The sequence below is a fragment of the Parasteatoda tepidariorum genome, chromosome 12 (assembly GCF_982258835.1).
Source record: "Parasteatoda tepidariorum strain Cologne lab strain chromosome 12, Ptep-v5.0, whole genome shotgun sequence".
In the NCBI taxonomy this organism is placed as follows: Eukaryota; Metazoa; Arthropoda; class Arachnida; order Araneae; family Theridiidae; genus Parasteatoda; species Parasteatoda tepidariorum.
The window spans coordinates 41487341-41507214 of NC_141766.1; the positions used below are offsets into that span (position 1 = coordinate 41487341).

General features: G+C 27.7%; 2 protein-coding genes across 4 annotated transcripts in view; both read left to right on the forward strand.

Annotated features, from left to right (window-relative positions):
• The window catches only part of LOC107449681 (uncharacterized), a 42084-nt gene extending 31958 nt beyond the window's left edge, over positions 1–10126 (forward strand). For 2 of the 3 annotated variants that reach the window (XM_016065287.5, XM_043041834.3), the window contains 2 exons: positions 2431–2561; positions 8812–10126. In XM_016065287.5, the coding sequence (XP_015920773.1) occupies positions 2431–2561; positions 8812–9993 (1313 nt within the window). In that variant the 3' untranslated portion in view covers positions 9994–10126. The remainder of the gene's footprint in view (positions 1–2430; positions 2562–8811) is intronic. The other variant, XM_016065288.4, reaches the window with a different exon arrangement.
• A 5208-nt stretch (positions 10127–15334) lies between these two features.
• Positions 15335–19874, forward strand: part of LOC107449679 (inactive pancreatic lipase-related protein 1) — a 126348-nt gene continuing 121808 nt past the window's right edge. The window contains exon 1 of the mRNA XM_043041833.3: positions 15335–15624. Coding sequence (XP_042897767.1) covers positions 15528–15624 — 97 coding nt within the window. The 5' untranslated portion in view covers positions 15335–15527. The remainder of the gene's footprint in view (positions 15625–19874) is intronic.

Below are 19874 nucleotides of genomic sequence, written 5' to 3' on the forward strand. Positions count from 1 at the left end.
TTGCTATTTGGCCGGTTTTTCTGGCCGAATATTCGGCTATTTGTCCAAATCTCTATTCGTTACCTCTCTAATTGGAAATGAAAATTAGTGGGATTTCTCGTATCAAAAACAAAACTAAAAACTAATTTATGAGAAAAACATAGTTAATATGGATAAAATGCCTCTAAGATTCAATTGCATACAAAATAAAACTGTTGATTAATTTTTTTCCTAAGTCAAAAAGCTGACCACATCGTCCATTTTTCTTCTAACAGTCCAGTAAGTAAAAGGGGTCTGTTAATTTCTGCTGGATAAGTTTTTTATATGTAACAACAATGATTTATGGGAAAATTACTTTTTCCATAGTTTTGCCATGTTTTACTTTAGGAGAAAACCTTGCTTTTTTGTTGTTTCAAAGCAGAAGTTAATCCCCAAAGAAAGTTTCCCTAAAAGAATTGCAGTAAGAAATTTTCCACAAAGTTAACTGTCATTCCAAGATGGTTTACTGAAATGCTTCAATCCCTGGATGTTGATATAAATAATTCCCTTAAAGATTAAATTATCTCTTAGTGGGAAGACTGGATGACCACAAATTATCACTCTTGAATTAAAACTTTCAAAGTTAGCCGAGCTACGTATGCGGAAGTATGTGCATGAGTTAGTGAAGATGTGGGATGTCCTAAGACCAAAAAACTAATGCTTTTCCGGTTGCATTATTACTGCAGTGTATGAAAAGTGATAGTGTTGACTTTTTAAAATACAATTCTGAAATGAATCAGACAATGTGAATCTAAATTTAATTCAGATATTTTTAAATTATTAAATTTTAATTCAGATTAATAAAATTTTGTGAAGGAATTTTCTTGTTTATTTAGAATTGGTGTTTATTAAGTGTATTACATGTTTAGTTTTTATAAAAGTATCAATTAATTAAAAAAAATATATTTTATTTTCAGTTATTTGTTTCTTTACATGTATATACTTATTTATGCTTTATTCTTTTCTTAGAATTAATTATAATTTCTTAGAATGTTTCACAGTGAGTTATCAATATCAATAAAAAAAAGAAAAAAATTAAAATTTATGTAGCTCTTGAAGTATTGTTAAATAATAATCATAGTGTTTGTATAAGGTTGGTTTATTGTGTTTTCCTCTAAGCAGATGCTTTAAATATCAACATAACAGCTTTGTCTAGTAATTTTATATATTTTATTACCTAACAATAAGATTAAGTCTTTAAAACTAATTTTTATTAAGTTAACTTGATGTTAAGGCATTGTTAATGTGTAAATCTTTGATTTGCTTTTGCAATGTTTCTAATTAGTGAATATATTACAGCTGAAATTTGTTTAATTACCCTTTTTTGGAACGTTTCATGGTTAGTTGAAAATCAGAAAAAAACAAACTGTAAAACGAACATTTATTTTTCAATTTAATACTAAAAGATTCACTTACATGTAGCTTTCAAAGTGTAGATTAGTAATAATAATAATAAATAAGAAACGATAATCATTTTCTTTTCGACTTAAGGTTTGACAGCAATAATTTTAGGTATTTTTCTAAGAAACTTTTTTCTGGTTACCACCCTTATGTACGACATATCTTTTTTCCTTTTAAAGAGTAAATGTTAGTGCTAAAATTAAATGCTCTTTTATCATAAATAGAATTGACAAATCTAGTTAGATACTTCTTTTCTTTTAGCAATGATAACCAAGTTTACCATGTAGATTAATAGTAGGCAGGTATCAAACATGAATATTTTAGGTTATATTGTCACTTTGGCTTTGTCAAAGTGTGGTGGAGATGTAACACAGCAAAGCTCTAAAATGATTAGGAAGATATCAATTTATTTTACTTTTTCTTATCTTTCTGCTAAAAATTAATTTACTAGCATTTGGACAAAAATCTTATCTATTATATGTTTTTATTTATTTTATACACATGTATATAACTAAAATATAACTGATATAACTACTAAATATCTAATATATTTATAACTAAAATAATGCAAAAATCTTTCTTTTTTAGTTTGATAGTTTATATGTTATCGTTTGCCTTAGATAGTTAAAAGTAGTTCATATTTTGTATTTTTGTTCATTGCTTTTTTTCCGTCTTATTTGGATTAACTCTCAAAGCTTTTATTATTAGAACTCATTTAAAATATTAAAGATTTCTTATTTCTTCTGTGACATTTGTGAATAATTTTGTTCTCCTTTTGTTTACCATTCTGAAGTATACTCTAAAACTTCCCTTATTGGTGTTACTGTGACTAAAGTGATTTATTTTATTTTATTATATTTTTATTTTGGTTTACCTTATAACTATTACCCTCCTAACTTGTAAGCAACTAGATAAGTTCAAAATTTCATCTGTTTGTGTAGTTATTGTGTATTTACAACTTTGTTTCTCAAAAACAGTTGTATTTAATGGCTAAGAGTAGATTTGTTTTAGGAGAAAACACAACTAAAAAGATTATGAGCAACGTTAATCGGTCATCAAAATTTCGTCATCAAGTTGAAACTCTCAGGAAGATTGGTGGAAGTGATTGGTTGCGTCTGTTAAATGAGATACACAATTCTGAGGTACTGCTATTAACTGAAAACATATTTCATAATATTTTTAATTTGAAGATCGTCTCAAGAATAAAAATTTCGTTTTATTATTCAAGTTCATACCTAGTGCTGTTAATCATCAGTACCCATTATAATAAATTGAAATTTATTATAAGTTTTTTTTTGTAATACTTTTAAAGATAGATTATTTGTCTGTAGATGGCACCACTACGGTAAAGTTTAAATTCAATCATAATGATATTTTCTTTAGAAATTTTGAATTAGTCTTTTAAAAAGGGATTTTTTTGGGTAAAATCTATGTAACTAAATTTATTAATATTTATTGAAGATGGTATTATAACTTGTATAGGGTATTAGTGGATTCATGACGGTTTTTCTCAGGGATCTTTTTTTTTGGTTCTGACGTCCGCCGGATGCGGGATGACTCTGGACGTGGTAAACAGGTCAGTCTAGATTCTTTCGCCTTGTTGACGGGAGGATAAAAGAGAAGCGATGAATGTGGCTAGTAGCAGTTGCAGTACCAGTAGTAAGCAGTTAATCAGAGCAGTATCCTGGGGATACGGAGTTTGTCCGCTGAAGGAGTGGTTCGTGACAGTATCTCGGAGATGGTGGATCGTAACCTTAGGGAAAGCTAAACTGAAGTCTCTAGCGGGAAGGACTACCGGGATTAGCCAAAAGCCGATATCTTTGAGACGATGGGCCAAGTCCGAAGGAATCTATGCTGGACGTCCGGTGTCCCCCCTCTACATGCCTAAGTCGCTTGAAATTAGAATAGCTGGAGAAATTTCGAGATCCTAGCCGAGGAGTTTGTCCATGAGTTCATCTACCTTTCCGGTGGGCGGTTCCAGAGTGAAAGCAGTAAATTCCGTAGGGTACTTATAAAACTTTAAATTTTATTTCGTTAACTTTTTAGAGGAATCATTTACCGAAAATTCTGAACTGTTATGTTGTGTTTTTTTTTTGTAGGAGAACAATCAGCATTTAAGTGTAATTTATAGATATCATAAACCAAGTCTGGGTTTTTAGAAATGTTAAATGAAGTTCTTATTTTATAAACGTCTTTTTTTGAACTGTAGAAGTTGAAGGTTATGCTTGAGTGTTTTAAAGTTGCATTTTTGTTTTAATTAATGTATAAATGTTTATTCCCATGTTGGCATTTGGAAATGTGTGAAATTATGTTTTTGAAGATTTAGAGGTGCAATAAAAATGAGTTTTAAATGTTGAAAGTTTTCTGTAATTCATTAGATATTTGTCTACTAAATAACCTGGGTAACCGTTACTAAATTTAAATTTTGAGATCACAGCCAAAGGGGTAACGGTACAAATTGGTGCCGTGACCAGGATAGGCAAATTTAATAGAGAGGGCCTAAATTGGTGCTGCAATCTTTTGCATTTCCAGATGCTAACATTTGACTTTTTATGTGTTTTAAAGTTGTATCATATTTGAGTGTATTCATGTATTCCCAGTTTTTGAAATAGACGTAAACAAGTTCGGGTATATTCAATTAATAGTGTATTTGTGATATTTGAGTTATAATCGAATATGTGTCTTAAAGATAAGCCTTCGCCACAGGATGGTCAAACGGGTGTGTTTATACCTGGCCATTTTTCTCTTTTGGCGTTGCAAGTACTCCGGCACTATTAACGTATGGTAGGGAATTAACTTTACCTCTGGAATTTCTCAGGAATCATAAACCTTTCTCTTATGCGGGTGCTGAGGACTTTGCCAAAGATTTACTTGGTAAATTGCATAGTACTTATGCATCAGCGAGGGAAAATCTAGAATATTCTGCAGAAAATAGAAAAGCTCGTAGAGACAAAACATCAAACAATATAGTTTCCAAGCAGGGGATGAGGTATACTGGTTCAATCCTGTGTTAAAGAAAAACCAGTGCAAGAAATTTGCTAAATTTAATGAGGGCCCTTTCAGGGTGGTTGAAGTCTTATCTCCGGTCACTTTGAAAATCCAACATACAAAAAATTTTGGCTATACTAGGGTTGTTCATGTGGAGAATGTGGCAAAGGCGGAGCAAAGATTGGAAATTTTGCGATCCAGAGATAGTGGGTTCGGTGACCAAATCAGTGGCAGTATAGATAGGGAAAGAGTAGAAACACCTGCTCCAGAAAATCTACTGTATGAGACAGGTAAATTCGTGCCTTTTCCGCAACCTCGTTATAACTTAAGACAACGAGTAAATGGACGGGTCATAAGAAATTAGAATTTGTAAGAGGGGGGTGCAACTAAATTTTTCTTGTTTTAAATTGGGTTATAAATGTTTTGGGGTGGAATGTCAAATGTTCTCCAAATATGGAGGAGGAGTTTATATCTGGCGGTGCATATTTTGGTTACATAAGCCGGAATGTAGTAGGTCGGTGGAGACTGTTTTTTGTTTTCAGGTGGACCACGGTCCTTTTATGTACATAAGTGTGAAGTGTAGGTCTCCACTGGCATTTGTAATGATGTATGTAATCAGTCAAAACGGGGTTTGTCCCATTTTTGTTTTTTTAATGTTATTTTGAAAATGCAGATTATGAATGTTTCGATGTTTAAAATTTGAAAGCTGAAGATTGATAACGTTGCTGTACAATCTTTTCCTGACCCCCTATGGGCCGCTGGAAAAGGTATTGCTAAGTGTAAATCTGAGTTATAATGTTTTTTAAAGTTAAGTGTAGTTTAAACTACTTTGGTGCATATTTGATTCCTCTTTTCTGTTTCCTTGCAAGGTGCACATTGTTAGGGTCAGATTTGATTTTAGTGATAAAGATCTAAAAGTAGGTTTAAAGCCGCGTGGTGCTTTTAGAGATTTTGAACTTTAAGTAGGAATTATTTATGAACAGCTTAGAGAAAAGGAAAAAACGGAATTTTTTATGTGAAACCAATAATTTAGTTTTCTTGATTTCTTGATAGTGTTCCAGGTCATTTTAACATAGTGCTATAGTGTTTCAAAAAATTAAAAGTATTTTAATTTTTTTCGGTGAGGCGATGGTATTATAATAAATTGAAATTTATTATAAGTTTTTTTTTGTAATACTTTTAAAGATAGATTATTTGTCTGTAGATGGCACCACTACGGTAAAGTTTAAATTCAATCATAATGATATTTTCTTTAGAAATTTTGAATTAGTCTTTTAAAAAGGGATTTTTTTGGGTAAAATCTATGTAACTAAATTTATTAATATTTATTGAAGATGGTATTATAACTTGTATAGGGTATTAGTGGATTCATGACGGTTTTTCTCAGGGATCTTTTTTTTTGGTTCTGACGTCCGCCGGATGCGGGATGACTCTGGACGTGGTAAACAGGTCAGTCTAGATTCTTTCGCCTTGTTGACGGGAGGATAAAAGAGAAGCGATGAATGTGGCTAGTAGCAGTTGCAGTACCAGTAGTAAGCAGTTAATCAGAGCAGTATCCTGGGGATACGGAGTTTGTCCGCTGAAGGAGTGGTTCGTGACAGTATCTCGGAGATGGTGGATCGTAACCTTAGGGAAAGCTAAACTGAAGTCTCTAGCGGGAAGGACTACCGGGATTAGCCAAAAGCCGATATCTTTGAGACGATGGGCCAAGTCCGAAGGAATCTATGCTGGACGTCCGGTGTCCCCCCTCTACATGCCTAAGTCGCTTGAAATTAGAATAGCTGGAGAAATTTCGAGATCCTAGCCGAGGAGTTTGTCCATGAGTTCATCTACCTTTCCGGTGGGCGGTTCCAGAGTGAAAGCAGTAAATTCCGTAGGGTACTTATAAAACTTTAAATTTTATTTCGTTAACTTTTTAGAGGAATCATTTACCGAAAATTCTGAACTGTTATGTTGTGTTTTTTTTTTGTAGGAGAACAATCAGCATTTAAGTGTAATTTATAGATATCATAAACCAAGTCTGGGTTTTTAGAAATGTTAAATGAAGTTCTTATTTTATAAACGTCTTTTTTTGAACTGTAGAAGTTGAAGGTTATGCTTGAGTGTTTTAAAGTTGCATTTTTGTTTTAATTAATGTATAAATGTTTATTCCCATGTTGGCATTTGGAAATGTGTGAAATTATGTTTTTGAAGATTTAGAGGTGCAATAAAAATGAGTTTTAAATGTTGAAAGTTTTCTGTAATTCATTAGATATTTGTCTACTAAATAACCTGGGTAACCGTTACTAAATTTAAATTTTGAGATCACAGCCAAAGGGGTAACGGTACACCATTAGGAAAGTTTCAGTTCTGCTGAATTATCGGAATTTGTCTGTTTTCCAAAACAATAAAAGATTCTATTAATATTTTTAGGGACTATTCCTTATAATGTTGTGTTTAAATATCTTTTGCTGGCAATGTTTGTTTTTCTGTTATATATCTTATAAGAATTTGTATATTATGAAATATATATATATATATATATATATATATATATATATATATATATATATATATATATATATATATATATATATATATATATATATATATATATATATACCTAATCAGTTTATTTAGTTTTTATTCAAAAGATAGTCATAAAATAGAAACAAGACTCTGCACTTTTGTTCAAGGCTTAAAGGTTTTATTTTATTATTTCACTCAATGTTAAATAGAAAATCTATTCTTTTCTATCTGAATTTTTTTGCATGCTTTTTATATTAATGCACACAGGAGGAGATTCTATGAAGATCTTGTTTACAAACTTGTTAATTTTATTTGTGCTTGTAAAACAGTCACAAAACTAATTACAATTAGAACGATATACATTTTTAAATTTAAGATAATGACATTTCTTAAACACAACTATTTATTTAAAAAAAATCACAGTGAAAAATAGTTAATATAGAATGATTAGCTCATGCACAAAAATTAAAATTTTAAAAATTTTAATTATTAAAAAATATGTAAAAAAAAAACAAAAATCCATATTTGTTAAATGCCATTCAATTTGAGCTGTTGACCATTATGTTGAAATGTTGTAGAAAAGATGACTACTGTTTTAAATAATATTATGAAAGTGTTTGCTTAATGTGTATTTTAGACATTTATGTGATTTATTTAAATAGAAATTAATTCATGCAATTACAAAATACAATATGCTCAACAACTTCAATTTTTTTTTCTATTTGCAATAACATTAACTTAGAATATTATGCCATTATAATGTTGTCATATACCAAGTCTTTCATCTATATAATTAAGTCTAATTTTATTTTTTTAAAATTTTAATTGTTGAAAAGATCTGTGGACAGAGTTATCTTTCAGAGTTGTCTATTTTTTAAAAAAGGAATTAAAAAAAAGGGAGTTTTAAACATTTTTTTTAATCCCAGATAGTTTTATTTAGATTTTGGTTTTCTAATGAAACCAGCTTTCACATAAATATTTTCTAAAATCATTATTTTGTATTATTTATTATGATCATTATTTTGTTTAATCATTATTTTGTTTAATCATTATTTTGTTTAAACATTATTTTGTTTAATAATTGTTTTGTTTAAACATTATTTTGTTTAATCATTATTTTGAGCATTTATATGGAATGTATGGAAACTAATAATTTTTGTGTTAGAAAATAGTTATAATAGTAACTTATATTTTTCTCCTCATATTTGATGATGACCATTTGCACTTGAATGGTATCTAATTTGTTTTATTTTATTTTGTATATCTCTTTGTAACTAAATCTTTTTTGTCTTTTTTTGTGATGTTAAAAAAATTAACTTATAATTTAAATAATATGGTATATTTTCAGAAAGATCAATTATGATTTTAAATATAAATGATGCATGAATTAAAGCTATATGAAGGTAATAATGACATGATTTTAAAGATATATCATGCATAAATTTATTTGAGTTTTAATCTATTAGAGCCATCACATGTATAAAATCAGTAACTCGATCCAAACTAGGTAAGATCAAATTTGCACTAATTTTTCTTTCTAATTCCTATTTAGAATTTGATTCACAGTGTAAATGAACTTGAATTTTGCATTTTTCATATCTTGTTATATCAGGTTCTTGCTAAAATGTACCATTTTTATTGCTAAGATGTATTTAGGATACAATCTTTATGCACCTTGCATTTTTTGAATAATATTATATAATGGCTAACTAAGAGTTTATGACTCTCTCTAAAAATCTCTTAAAAAAATTTTGCTTCAAGTTACATTCATGTAATTGTGTTAAAATTTCAATAATTTAATTTTTATGGTAAAGTGGAAATATGTATGCATGTTGTGAGAGTATATATATAATAATGCTCTTTTTCTTTATATTTATGCTCTTTTCTTCATTGTAGGTTAATGCTGAGGTGACATTGAACAAATTCGATGCCTCTTTCTCTCATAGTGATGATTCATTACAATATGGTAGCATGTTTGTTGGAAATAAATCCCCAAATGTTGCAACATCTCAAACTGTGGAAAGATTTACATCAAGTATGGAAATTTCTTATCCTGACTGGCTTTTAAGTTTGGATGCTTCTGTTTTTCAAATTGAACAGCAGCTGGTGGGTCAACAATTTCCTGACACATCCGATAGTGTTTTCAATCACTCAAACAGGGATTGTTCTACACTTATAAAAACTTCTAAATTATTGTGGGTGGTTTTGCTTAATCTCAAAGACTTAGTTTCTGAAATTCCTATATGTATATTAATGAGACACGATGAAATAGTATTTTTAGAGTTGAAAAAAATTTCAAAGAACTCTTCTTCCCTTGAAAATAATCATAATTTAACTCCAGAATTTTTATTTATTAGATCTATCTTACCTGCAGATATAGTTTCGCTTAGTGTTGGTCCCTGTGACGCTTACACTGAAATTAAAGTTAAATCCAATCATAATAATCATGAAAATATTATAGTGTTAATGATGGATATTGATACAACAGATGCATTTGTTTCAGAATGTCATAATTTATATAATATCATGCCAGTGTACAAATTGAACCCTTTTGCAAAGAAAATGCTGGAGCTAGAAATCATGAGTTCAAATTTCTCTCTCACAGATGTTTCTGTGCAAAAGCAAATTTTGTTTGGTCAACGTGTTTGTGTGTCTAAAGTGTTACATAAATGCCAACATGGTATTCTCCATTATGTGTTCGTTACTCCATCTCATGTTATATTGGTTGAAGAGAGGCTTCATATTCTGTCATCAATGATGCAAGAAACAAGTGATAGCATTTCTCAGCCACAGTTCCAAGTGTGTTCACTTGTTAATGTTCATTCTAATGTAAAACAAATCCACTTAAAAGATTTTCCAGAGGAATCAGATAACAGTAATAATCTATCTCAGTCAAATAACCAAACTGTAAAAAGTAATATATTTTATGTAGAAGATAATTTAGATATACTTTATAAATGTGGATCTTGGTTAATTATTGAATTTGATTCAAATTCTTCACTGTATTTAAATTTTTTCAGTCTGAAACAGAGAAATCAGTTCTTAGACACCTTTTTATGTGTTCGTAACCAAAGATAATGTTTATGAATGTTATACATGTATATATACTGTTGAATTGTTATGTGATGCAATAAATTTATTCTATCATTTAATTTTTTATGTTTTCAAATATTTTTACCTTTTTAACAATAAAACATAGTTACATCTTCAACCTAGTATCAGTTTTTCTCATGGTATTAGTTAAAAAATATTGTTTGATTGAGAAACATTTCCAAATATTTTTCTATTTGGGAAAATTCTAGAGTTATCCACATTAAAAAATATGGACATCTCAAATATTAGTTAAAAAAATAAAATTTTTGTTGTATTTCGAAAATTGTCTACATTGAGACATTTTGTCTGGAATTTGCTTGTTTTAGAGGTTTAATAATGTTTCGCTGTTGCCAATTTCATTAGTTATTTTTGAATGAAAGATAAGCGACATTTTTTGGCTGAAAAATCAAAAATTCTTAATTTTCGTCGGGTACATAATATTTCCTTACTGTACCAAATAAAAAAAATCTCCAAAATTGATTAATTTTTTGGAAATTCCACTACAACTCTTATGACTAATTAATGAAAAAATTCAACACTATAGCAATTATTCAAATCTTTTATGGTTCATAAGATATTTAATCCAGTTAGGCCACTTAACATTTTAAAGTATCCTTAAGATCTGAAACTATGTATGGTGTTTTACTTTATCTTAGGCCAGGTATCTTATTGAATTCTGAAATTTGTTCCAAAAAAGATTTAGCTAAGTTGTAGTGAGATGGCTATTGCAGTTTCAATTACAATTTTAAGTAGAAATAATTTTTTTGTTTTCTTAAAGTTCGCACATCTCATCTTATGATTATCAGTGATATAGATATTTTTTTATTTATTTTTATAGAGTGGTGGTCAAAATTATTTTAAATTAAATTTGTAACTTAAAAAATAGAAAAAGTATGCATTTCACAGTACTCTAAAGATGAATAAAAGGGAATCGTCAGCTAAGTGTGCATAAAATGATTTTGTCTTAGCTATAATTTTATTTACTGCATTAATTTATCTTTTACAAGTAGATGTCGATTATTTTTATTTCAGAATAGAGGAGCAAAAACAATGCTCTAGTTACTAAAAATATTGTTTAATTGTCTTGACAAAAATAATATTTGAAAACTAATTATTTAACTTTTTACTATATGTAATAATTCAGAGCATAATTATTTTTATTCGATTAACAGGATAGCGTTTTTGTCATTTGTTCTTATTTGTACATTAGTTTGGGACACCAATTGTGTATATTTTTTTGATTTCATTTTTGAAAAGGATTCTAAGATATAAGGTAGTGATTATATAATACTCTGTTATAAGTGTGTTTAATATGCATTTCATATCTAATTACAGCAGATCACCGAAGTCAAGCATTACTGGCTACGGTCAGTGTGCGGGTGGGTGACCACTTGGATCAGTCTGCGTAGGGTCAGAGGGTGTGCGGTATTGGTCCTCGTTAAACTGTGCTACCGTAAAGTGCTCGACTTCGCGCGCAGGTCGTCGGGCTACCGAAGCAGGGGTGCCATCCCCTCCACAGAGGATCAAAATTGTGATGGCCTGTCTTCGGATCATCCTCCGGGATGTTTCCCAGACCGTCGCCAATAGCCCATTGTGCAGCTCTAGTGCGACGTAAATTAACAACAGCAACAATAACAACATATCTAATTAAAAAATTAACTATGAAAAACTCTAAGTGTATGTCAGGCAATAAAAGCAAATAAGTATTTAAAAATAAAAGCAAAACACAACTAGAATAGAGTGAAGCCTCTTAACTGTTCGGTTTGGTTTTAAATGTCTATATTTGCCTAATATTAAGGCAAATATAGATCTCTAAAACTAGGAAAGAGGTTCAATTGATTCTATTATGTAACAAGCTCTGCTTTTTGTATATCTGAGAAAAAAAAAACTTCTCACTCTTCAGAACCGGTATTTGTTTATATTTAGAGCAAGAAGGAGGCTTTTATGAGGAAAATATTTAAGTTTTGGCTTTAAGCACGGTTAACAGTTAACTTCGCTACGTCACAAAATTAGAAGTTGACTAGTTCTCCATTAATTTCAAAATTTTACCATAAAAATGAAATGCATTTCCCAAATAATTTATAATATCGATATAAAATATGCTTTCTTAAAATATAGGTATTCAAATATTTTAAAAGTAGTGTTATACATAATTATTATCAAAAATAGTAATAGAAAATAATTGAAGTTAATATAACAATACATAGAAAATCAACTAGACGTTTAGAAAGACATGCAATTGTCAGATGTTATTAAAAAATTCAGGTGCTCTAATGATCCTAATAATTTTCAGATAGGAAAGATATAGGAAAGAAAGTTTAGAAAAAGGTTCTGTTTTCTATTGAAAATCAATAATATGAATGAGAATGACACGAGATATGTTGTACTAATAACTCCTCAGAACTTTTTTCCTCTTTTGGGGACCCGCACTTTAGGGTGGGTTCTGAGTTGAAAAACCTAAGTTCATTTATTATTCTTGGTAAAAGATTAATACTTCTTCTCCTCTATTTTTGAAAATAATGTCTTAAACATGCATTAGCTATTGCTTAGATATTTTTTATTAAAAGTGAAAAAGCAAGCTGATTAACATGCTTTAAATATTCTTATAAAATATTATATACATTACTAGTCACTTCATAATATTTTATAGAGAAAACCAAAAATATCAAATTCTAATCAAATAATTATCAAGGTTAATCACAGTGAAGAAGATATTAAAATCATCAAAATTAGTTACTAAGTCGATAAAGATTTGACAGTGGTTTGATAATGATTTGCTAACCTTTTTTTTTTTTTTTTGTATTCTTAATTATTTAGATATTGAAACAGCGCCAGACCCCTAATTTGCTTATTTTTGTTGACTGGGATTCTAAAAATAATCTATTATCATCGCGTTCTGAAAAGACGGAAAAATAAAAAATTGCTTTGGTGTAGGTGGTCCAGTAAAATAACATTAAAAAAAATAATGATAAGGAAAAGTTGAGTTTAGCTTTCAATTGGATGATTAAGCGATAATATTCTTAACAAATGGCAGATAAGTTATATTTTACGCTTTTAAGCATTTTTGAAAAAAAATAAATCTGCGTCTTAATGCATGTTCTAATGTAAGGATTGTGATGCCATAATAGGCATTGCATATTATCTAGCTTTTAAAATTTCCTAACTTCCTTCAAAAGAATCAACACAATATTTTTTTCAGTGAAATTTTTTTAAATATTTTAGACTCATTTATTCTACATTAAAACGGTTTTACAAATATTGTAAAGTATTTTCTTACTTTTTTACGAAATAAGTTTTGCTAGAAAATGTTATTTTTTATTCATGAGGTCACGGTTAGTTCAGATCTCGTAACGACCGCCCTGCTAATACATTATCGCACAAATTTATTGTTTGAAATAGTCTGATATCCTAAAGTTCAATTAAAAGTTAGAGTTTAAAATATTTTTTTAAAAAAATAGAATAGTATTTCAGTTAAATAGTTTTAAAAATGTAAACGATTAAAATTGTTTTACAAATATTTTTAAGTGTTTTTTTTTAAATGCATTTTTGAATAATTTTTGCAAGAATTTTTTTATTTTGCTCATGAAGTTGCGATTAGTTTAGATCACGAAACGATTGCTACGGTAATAGATTATATCTCAAATTTATTGTTTAAAATAATTTGATGTACTAAAATTCAATAAAAAAATAGCTATTATAGTTTTAAATATTTAAAAAAAAAGAAAAAAAAAGAATTATATTTCAGCTAAACGATTTTACAATTATAAACGATTAAAATAATTTTACAAATATTTTAAGTATTTTTTATGTTTTTACGATATATTTTTGCAAAAAAATTTTATTTTTTATTCATGAAGTTGCGATTAGATCAGATCATGTAACAAAACTATTAGATAATCTAACAAATTTATTGTTCAACATATCTGATGTTCTAAAATTCAATAAAAAGTGTTATTATAGTCTTAATTAGATTTTGTTTCAATTAGAATGGTAGTTCGGTTTAATTTTAATTAGTGCAAATAACATAAGTATTGGTCGACTTCAAAATTTGTTGAGTAATTTAATTAATTATTGCTCACTTTTTAAGAAGTGCTCCTTTTTTTATTTTAAGCACTGTACTAGATAAGCAAAAGCTGCTCTCTAAGGAAATTAAATTATTTTGGAGTATATTTTATATGAAACCGAAAATAGTAATAAATATGTAGTATATTTTAAAGATTTTATTTTTCTCTCAAAAAATGTGGGTTCAAAATTTTTTCTTATCATAAAATTATGCTAACTTAAAATTGATCTCAACTTTTCATGATTGTAATTTTAATACACAAAGTTTCTATTCAACTATTTCAAATTTTAGTTTTGCACATAGTTTTTGACTAATTGGTTTGCTAACAATAAAAAAGTTTTTTTTTTCATTTTTTTTTTAGAATTGAAAATAGTAAAATGGAGAAGAGGGTATGAAAATTCTATTTGATGTTAAATTAGCCAGACACTATAAAATTTAATAATGCGTGGCAATATTTTTAACCAATTGGATCGTAAGAAATCCTATCGAAATTTTAAACATATAAAATGCGTTATATTTAGTAATTTTTATGTTCAAAGAAAAATCTTATAATAATCTAGCTTTTCATTGTGTGAACATTTTTTAATTAGATTTACTTTGAATAAAAAGTGCGGGCATCTTAGCTTATAAGTTCATGATATAGTTTATCAAATAAAGTTTAACTAAACCAACAATCTGAGATAATCAATTCTTTTATTATTATTGTTTTAAGTAATATTTTTTCCGATCAATATTGAATACTCTTGTCACAACGAATCACTAAAATTCAAATAACTCCTTACAATATAAAACTCTATACTAGTAATATCCTCTGAAAAACAACTACTCAAAAGGATTTTTATTTTATTACAGAAGGATTTTTATTTAGATATTGTATGCATTTCACCATCTTTGTTTTAATTAAAATCTATTTAAGATATGATCAGAGATAAAACTTGACGCTTTTGTAAAGCTTTACAAATTAATATCAGCAGAAACTCAGCTTCTTTCATTCTTTTCATAGAAATTTTTTAGAATACAACTAACCATAACATAAAACTTCAGGTGACAGAACTACGACGAGCTATCTTTCAGATTTCACAACTGTTTGTTTTGTTCTATTAACCTCCAACAAGCCGTGTGGCACCCTGAAGACTAAGTAGCCCTGAAAATTACCACGAATCCATACTTCTCATTAAGTTTGGTGATAAAAAATTTATACCCCGACAGGCAACGCCTTTGTTTACCGTAACAGCAGGGAAAAAATGTTTCAATGCAAAGATTGTTGGTTAGTTAGACTTTTTGAATATTGGGTAAGAGAGGGTGGGTCACGGTTGAGATGCTGTGAGGAGATGTTGAAAGGAAAAGTGTCCTTCTCTTGGAAATCATTGTTCGTCGTCACACTGACCTCCGGCCTTGGCATCCAGATTCTTCAAACACATATTCCGCTTCCTCAGTCCAACCCTAGGAATCAGAGATGATCTTACTAGTGATTTTTATCCTCATATTTTCTACTTGTGCCCAACAGGTAGAAAGGGAGAGGGAGGTTACGACTGGTCAACAAATTGATGCCGGTAAGTTTGTTTACATCGATATTAATCCTCTTATATAATTTAGGTCTAATTATTTATATAGTGTCAATTGGGAAATGGTATTTATGGAATTTTAGTTATCAACTAAATAATTTTTAACCCTTCGATGCAGGATTTTTAAACATATTTTTCATACTTTTTACATTATTTTAAATTAACTTAGGTCAAAATAAGTTAAAAACGATATAATTAGCATTTTAATAATTTATGGTTATGAAATACAGAATGAAACACCGGTTTTCTTTTTCCGCGTTAAAGGTAAAATCTTACAAACACAGCTCACTTCCAAAAAATTCATTGGAGAAAATTCTTTTATTTACAAAACTAATTATTGATAAATTTTTGAACATGAATAACAATTTTTTTAAACTACTTCTTTTGGATTTTGTACTTTAGTACAAATATAATGCCGATAATTTAACATATTTATTTTGTTGCTATGAGACTATTTTTATAATTAAAAAATACCAAAATATATTTTTTGCTTGTAATAAGAGCGGCAGAAAAAAAATGTATAAAACGGGCACCGGCAATCCATCTGCGTCAAAAGGTTAAGACGTTTGTTCGGTAGTTCACCAATTTTTATTTGGGCCCAAAATGTTTTTATTTTAAAATATAAATAATAAGATTTCACACACACACGTTTTACATGCTAAAGGGATGTTAAACTAAATTTTTATTTATTTATTTATTTTATTACTTTTTATTTATTTAGTTTTTTCCATTATTTGTCATTAGTCATATTAGATAATATTCTCCGAAAAGCATAACTTAAATAAATACGAAAGATACTATGAATAACTAGACTATACATAATTATACTACGCATAATTAGACTTACATTTGATTTCAAAACTAAATATATATATATACACACACACATCCAGTTTTCTGGGAAGTAAAGGTGGCCTGTGCGCCGTGCTGACCACATTGCTACAATCATGCCGTTGGTCTCGAAATTGGGGAGCCTTAACTTCTGTGACCCTTCTGACTGACAAAGGGCAGTTGTGCTAATTTTTTTTATCTATCTATCTATCTATCTATATATATATATATATATATATATATATATATATATATATATATATATATATATATATATATATATATATATATATGGGTCATTCTCACAAAAACAGTCATTTTCATGTCCCCAGTATATTTTATGTTTGTTTTACAACTTACGAAAAAAAAAATTTCAGGGAAAGTGTCCTTCAGAATGCAAGCTAACAAAAGAATAAAAATAAAATTATCAATTTTTATTTTTTATTAATTTTAGGTAATAAAAATATACCAATATGTCATTCCCTCACTTGTCCCCACTGCTGATTTAAAAAAAGAAAAAAATTGTTTCTGAAATAAAAAAATTTTTTTTTACAAATTTGTGTTTTTTATTTGAGAATATTGAAATATAGAATTCAGAAAATAAATTTTAAATTTAATTTCTGATAAAAATATTAACACAGCACTATTTTAAACTTTGTCTCCAGTGTTTCGCGTCATTCCCTCACAACAATGTTCTTATCACCTGCAATCATCTTAGAATAAAAATATTTTAATAAAAACTTCAGAAGTTAACAACTGACATCATAGAACAAAATTGCAGTATGTTTCCATCTTCAACTTAAAGAAGCTTTGCTGTGGAATAAATTTGAATGAATCAAACCAGGTAAAATTTTTTACATTTGTCATTCCCTCATGTCGTTTTTTAGAGTAAAATAAAATACAACTTCATCGAGAAAGTGGATAATTATATGTTGCTTTCTTGTATGAATATAATTGTATGTGATTGAGTTCAGAAATTATTAAAGCCTAACTGTTATTTTTAAATTTTATTGAATTCGTCATTCCCTCACTAGTGTATAAAGTGAGGGAATGACGCTGAAGTGATGGAATGATTCAAGATGAGTATATTATTAAATTTTTTTTTGTTCAATCGTGCCAGCCAATTTTATTTCCCAAACCTTTAAAAACTATTAAATATATAAGACTAAATTATAATAAATATTAGATATACTTAGTATGTTATCATTTTCAAACTTTAGGCAGATGTAACTTAGATAAAAACATGTATTAAAATAAAATATCATTCCCTCACTATAAGTGTCAGTCCCTCACTTTTTAAATAGTGAAAATAATTAATTTACTTATTAATTAATTTGAAAAATAAATTAATAAATTGATTTATTAAACTAATTAAGTTATTTATTAAATTAATTAATTAATTATTAATTATTATAAATTAATAATTATAAATTAATTATTTAAAAAATTAATTAATTTAAATATTAAGTATAATTTATAGGATATATACTTTCTTTATAATGCCATTACATATTTCTATTAATATAGAAAGTTTCAGAGCTTTTTATTCACTTTACTTTTTTGGGATTTTATGAACTGAAAAATGACAGTTTTCGTGAGAATGACCCATATATATAATAGAATGCTTTTCAGTACAAAATTTATTATTTGATAAAAATTTATTTTTCATACTCAATTAATTGGGCCACATTTTATAAGCCATATTTTAAAATTGAGCAAAAAAAGATTTCAGAAGCGTTTTTGATAAAAACTACTATATACTTTTTATGTATACAATAAGATGTTTACGTGTATTGTGCCATTACTTTTTCGAAATTCCAGAAACTATGAATGTATCTACCTGAAAACTATATTAAGAAATAGTTTTATGTAAAAATATAAATTTCGGGAAAAGTATGGCTAACCTCTATAATGTTCCAAACCCTTCAATTATACTGACGAGTTTGGTGCGTTTTATTTTTACCATATTTATTTTTAAACCGTTTTTTTTTTACGTAATGTTGGCTTGATTATTTCTTAAATTTTACTCCAAATCGCTTATTTTTAAGCACGTATATCTATCTATAACTGAATGCTAGAAATTTGAATTTCAGAATTTAAATTCTGTGAATTTAATTTCATAATGCCACGAAGAATTATTGCTTTAAGAATTCTGCATTTATTGCTCTAAATTGTGGGATAATGGAATTTTATCATGATGATGTGTATATGAATTCGAGTTTTGATTCCCTTTCAGCTTTATAAATAACATACAGTTTCTTTTTAAAAATCAACAAATGATAAGAGTGAGGGAGAAAGAAATTGGAAAAAATAAAACTAAGTTTTGATGTATAATCAACCAATCCTAAGTTCTGGATTAATAGATATGAAAAAGTATTTTAAAATAATAATGACTTTAAAAATAATAATTTGTTTCAACTTGTTTTTTTTTTTCAAACTTAAAAGAAATAATTTTAAATTAATTTTTTAATGTCTAGTGTTCTTAATGAAATATTTCAGATAGGAAACAAATTTATTTAGAGTAATCTTTTTAAGTTTTCATCATAGGAAGATAATTGAATTTGCCTAAATAAAATCACTTAAACTAATATGTAAAAGACTAAAAAATTTATACCTATCACTGTTATTTTTTTTAATTAAACATTAGAATAAACATAAAAAAGAACAATTCGCAGTAGCTGTATGAAATAGAAGGAATAATTCATGGAAAAATATTTTTATAAAATTTAATTTTTTGTTAAAAATTTAGATTTTTTAAGACATACATAATTTTTTTTAAATATTTTATAACAATAAATTCTTGCTGATTTTTATTTTTATAAATTTTTGAATTTATCAATTTTTCTCGCTTTCGTGATAATTTGTAAATATGATTTACTCTAATCTATAGAATTTTAATGACAGATCAAATGCTAACATACCCCATAATATTATGTTAACATACCTACAGATCCAAAAACTTATTTTTTAAATTTGAACTAATGGTAGTAACCCTTTAGACGTCTTCAATTATTTTTTTTTTAAAATAATGAATAAAAATAATTTTTAATAAGATTTTAGAAAGTTAAAAGTACTTTTAATTTCTTGAAACTTTTGTATTCATTATCTTTCAAAATGTCTTTAAGGTATGAAAAATGTATTAGCTTTAAAATTATTCACAAAAATAAAATCCTTTTAGAATTTTCTTTCTGATTTCTTAATTAAAAATGAGTAATACGTTGATAAGAAAAGGAAATAATGAAATTATGCTTACTTATCATTCCATAGAATCTTTTCGAGCGAGATAAATGGATTCGGAATCATAAGATTAATTAAAATTCATTACATCCATTAAAATTTCTTTTCTCCGTTGAAAAATCTAAGTATAAATTGAATTATAATTTCAAAGAATGGATGTTGATTCGAGC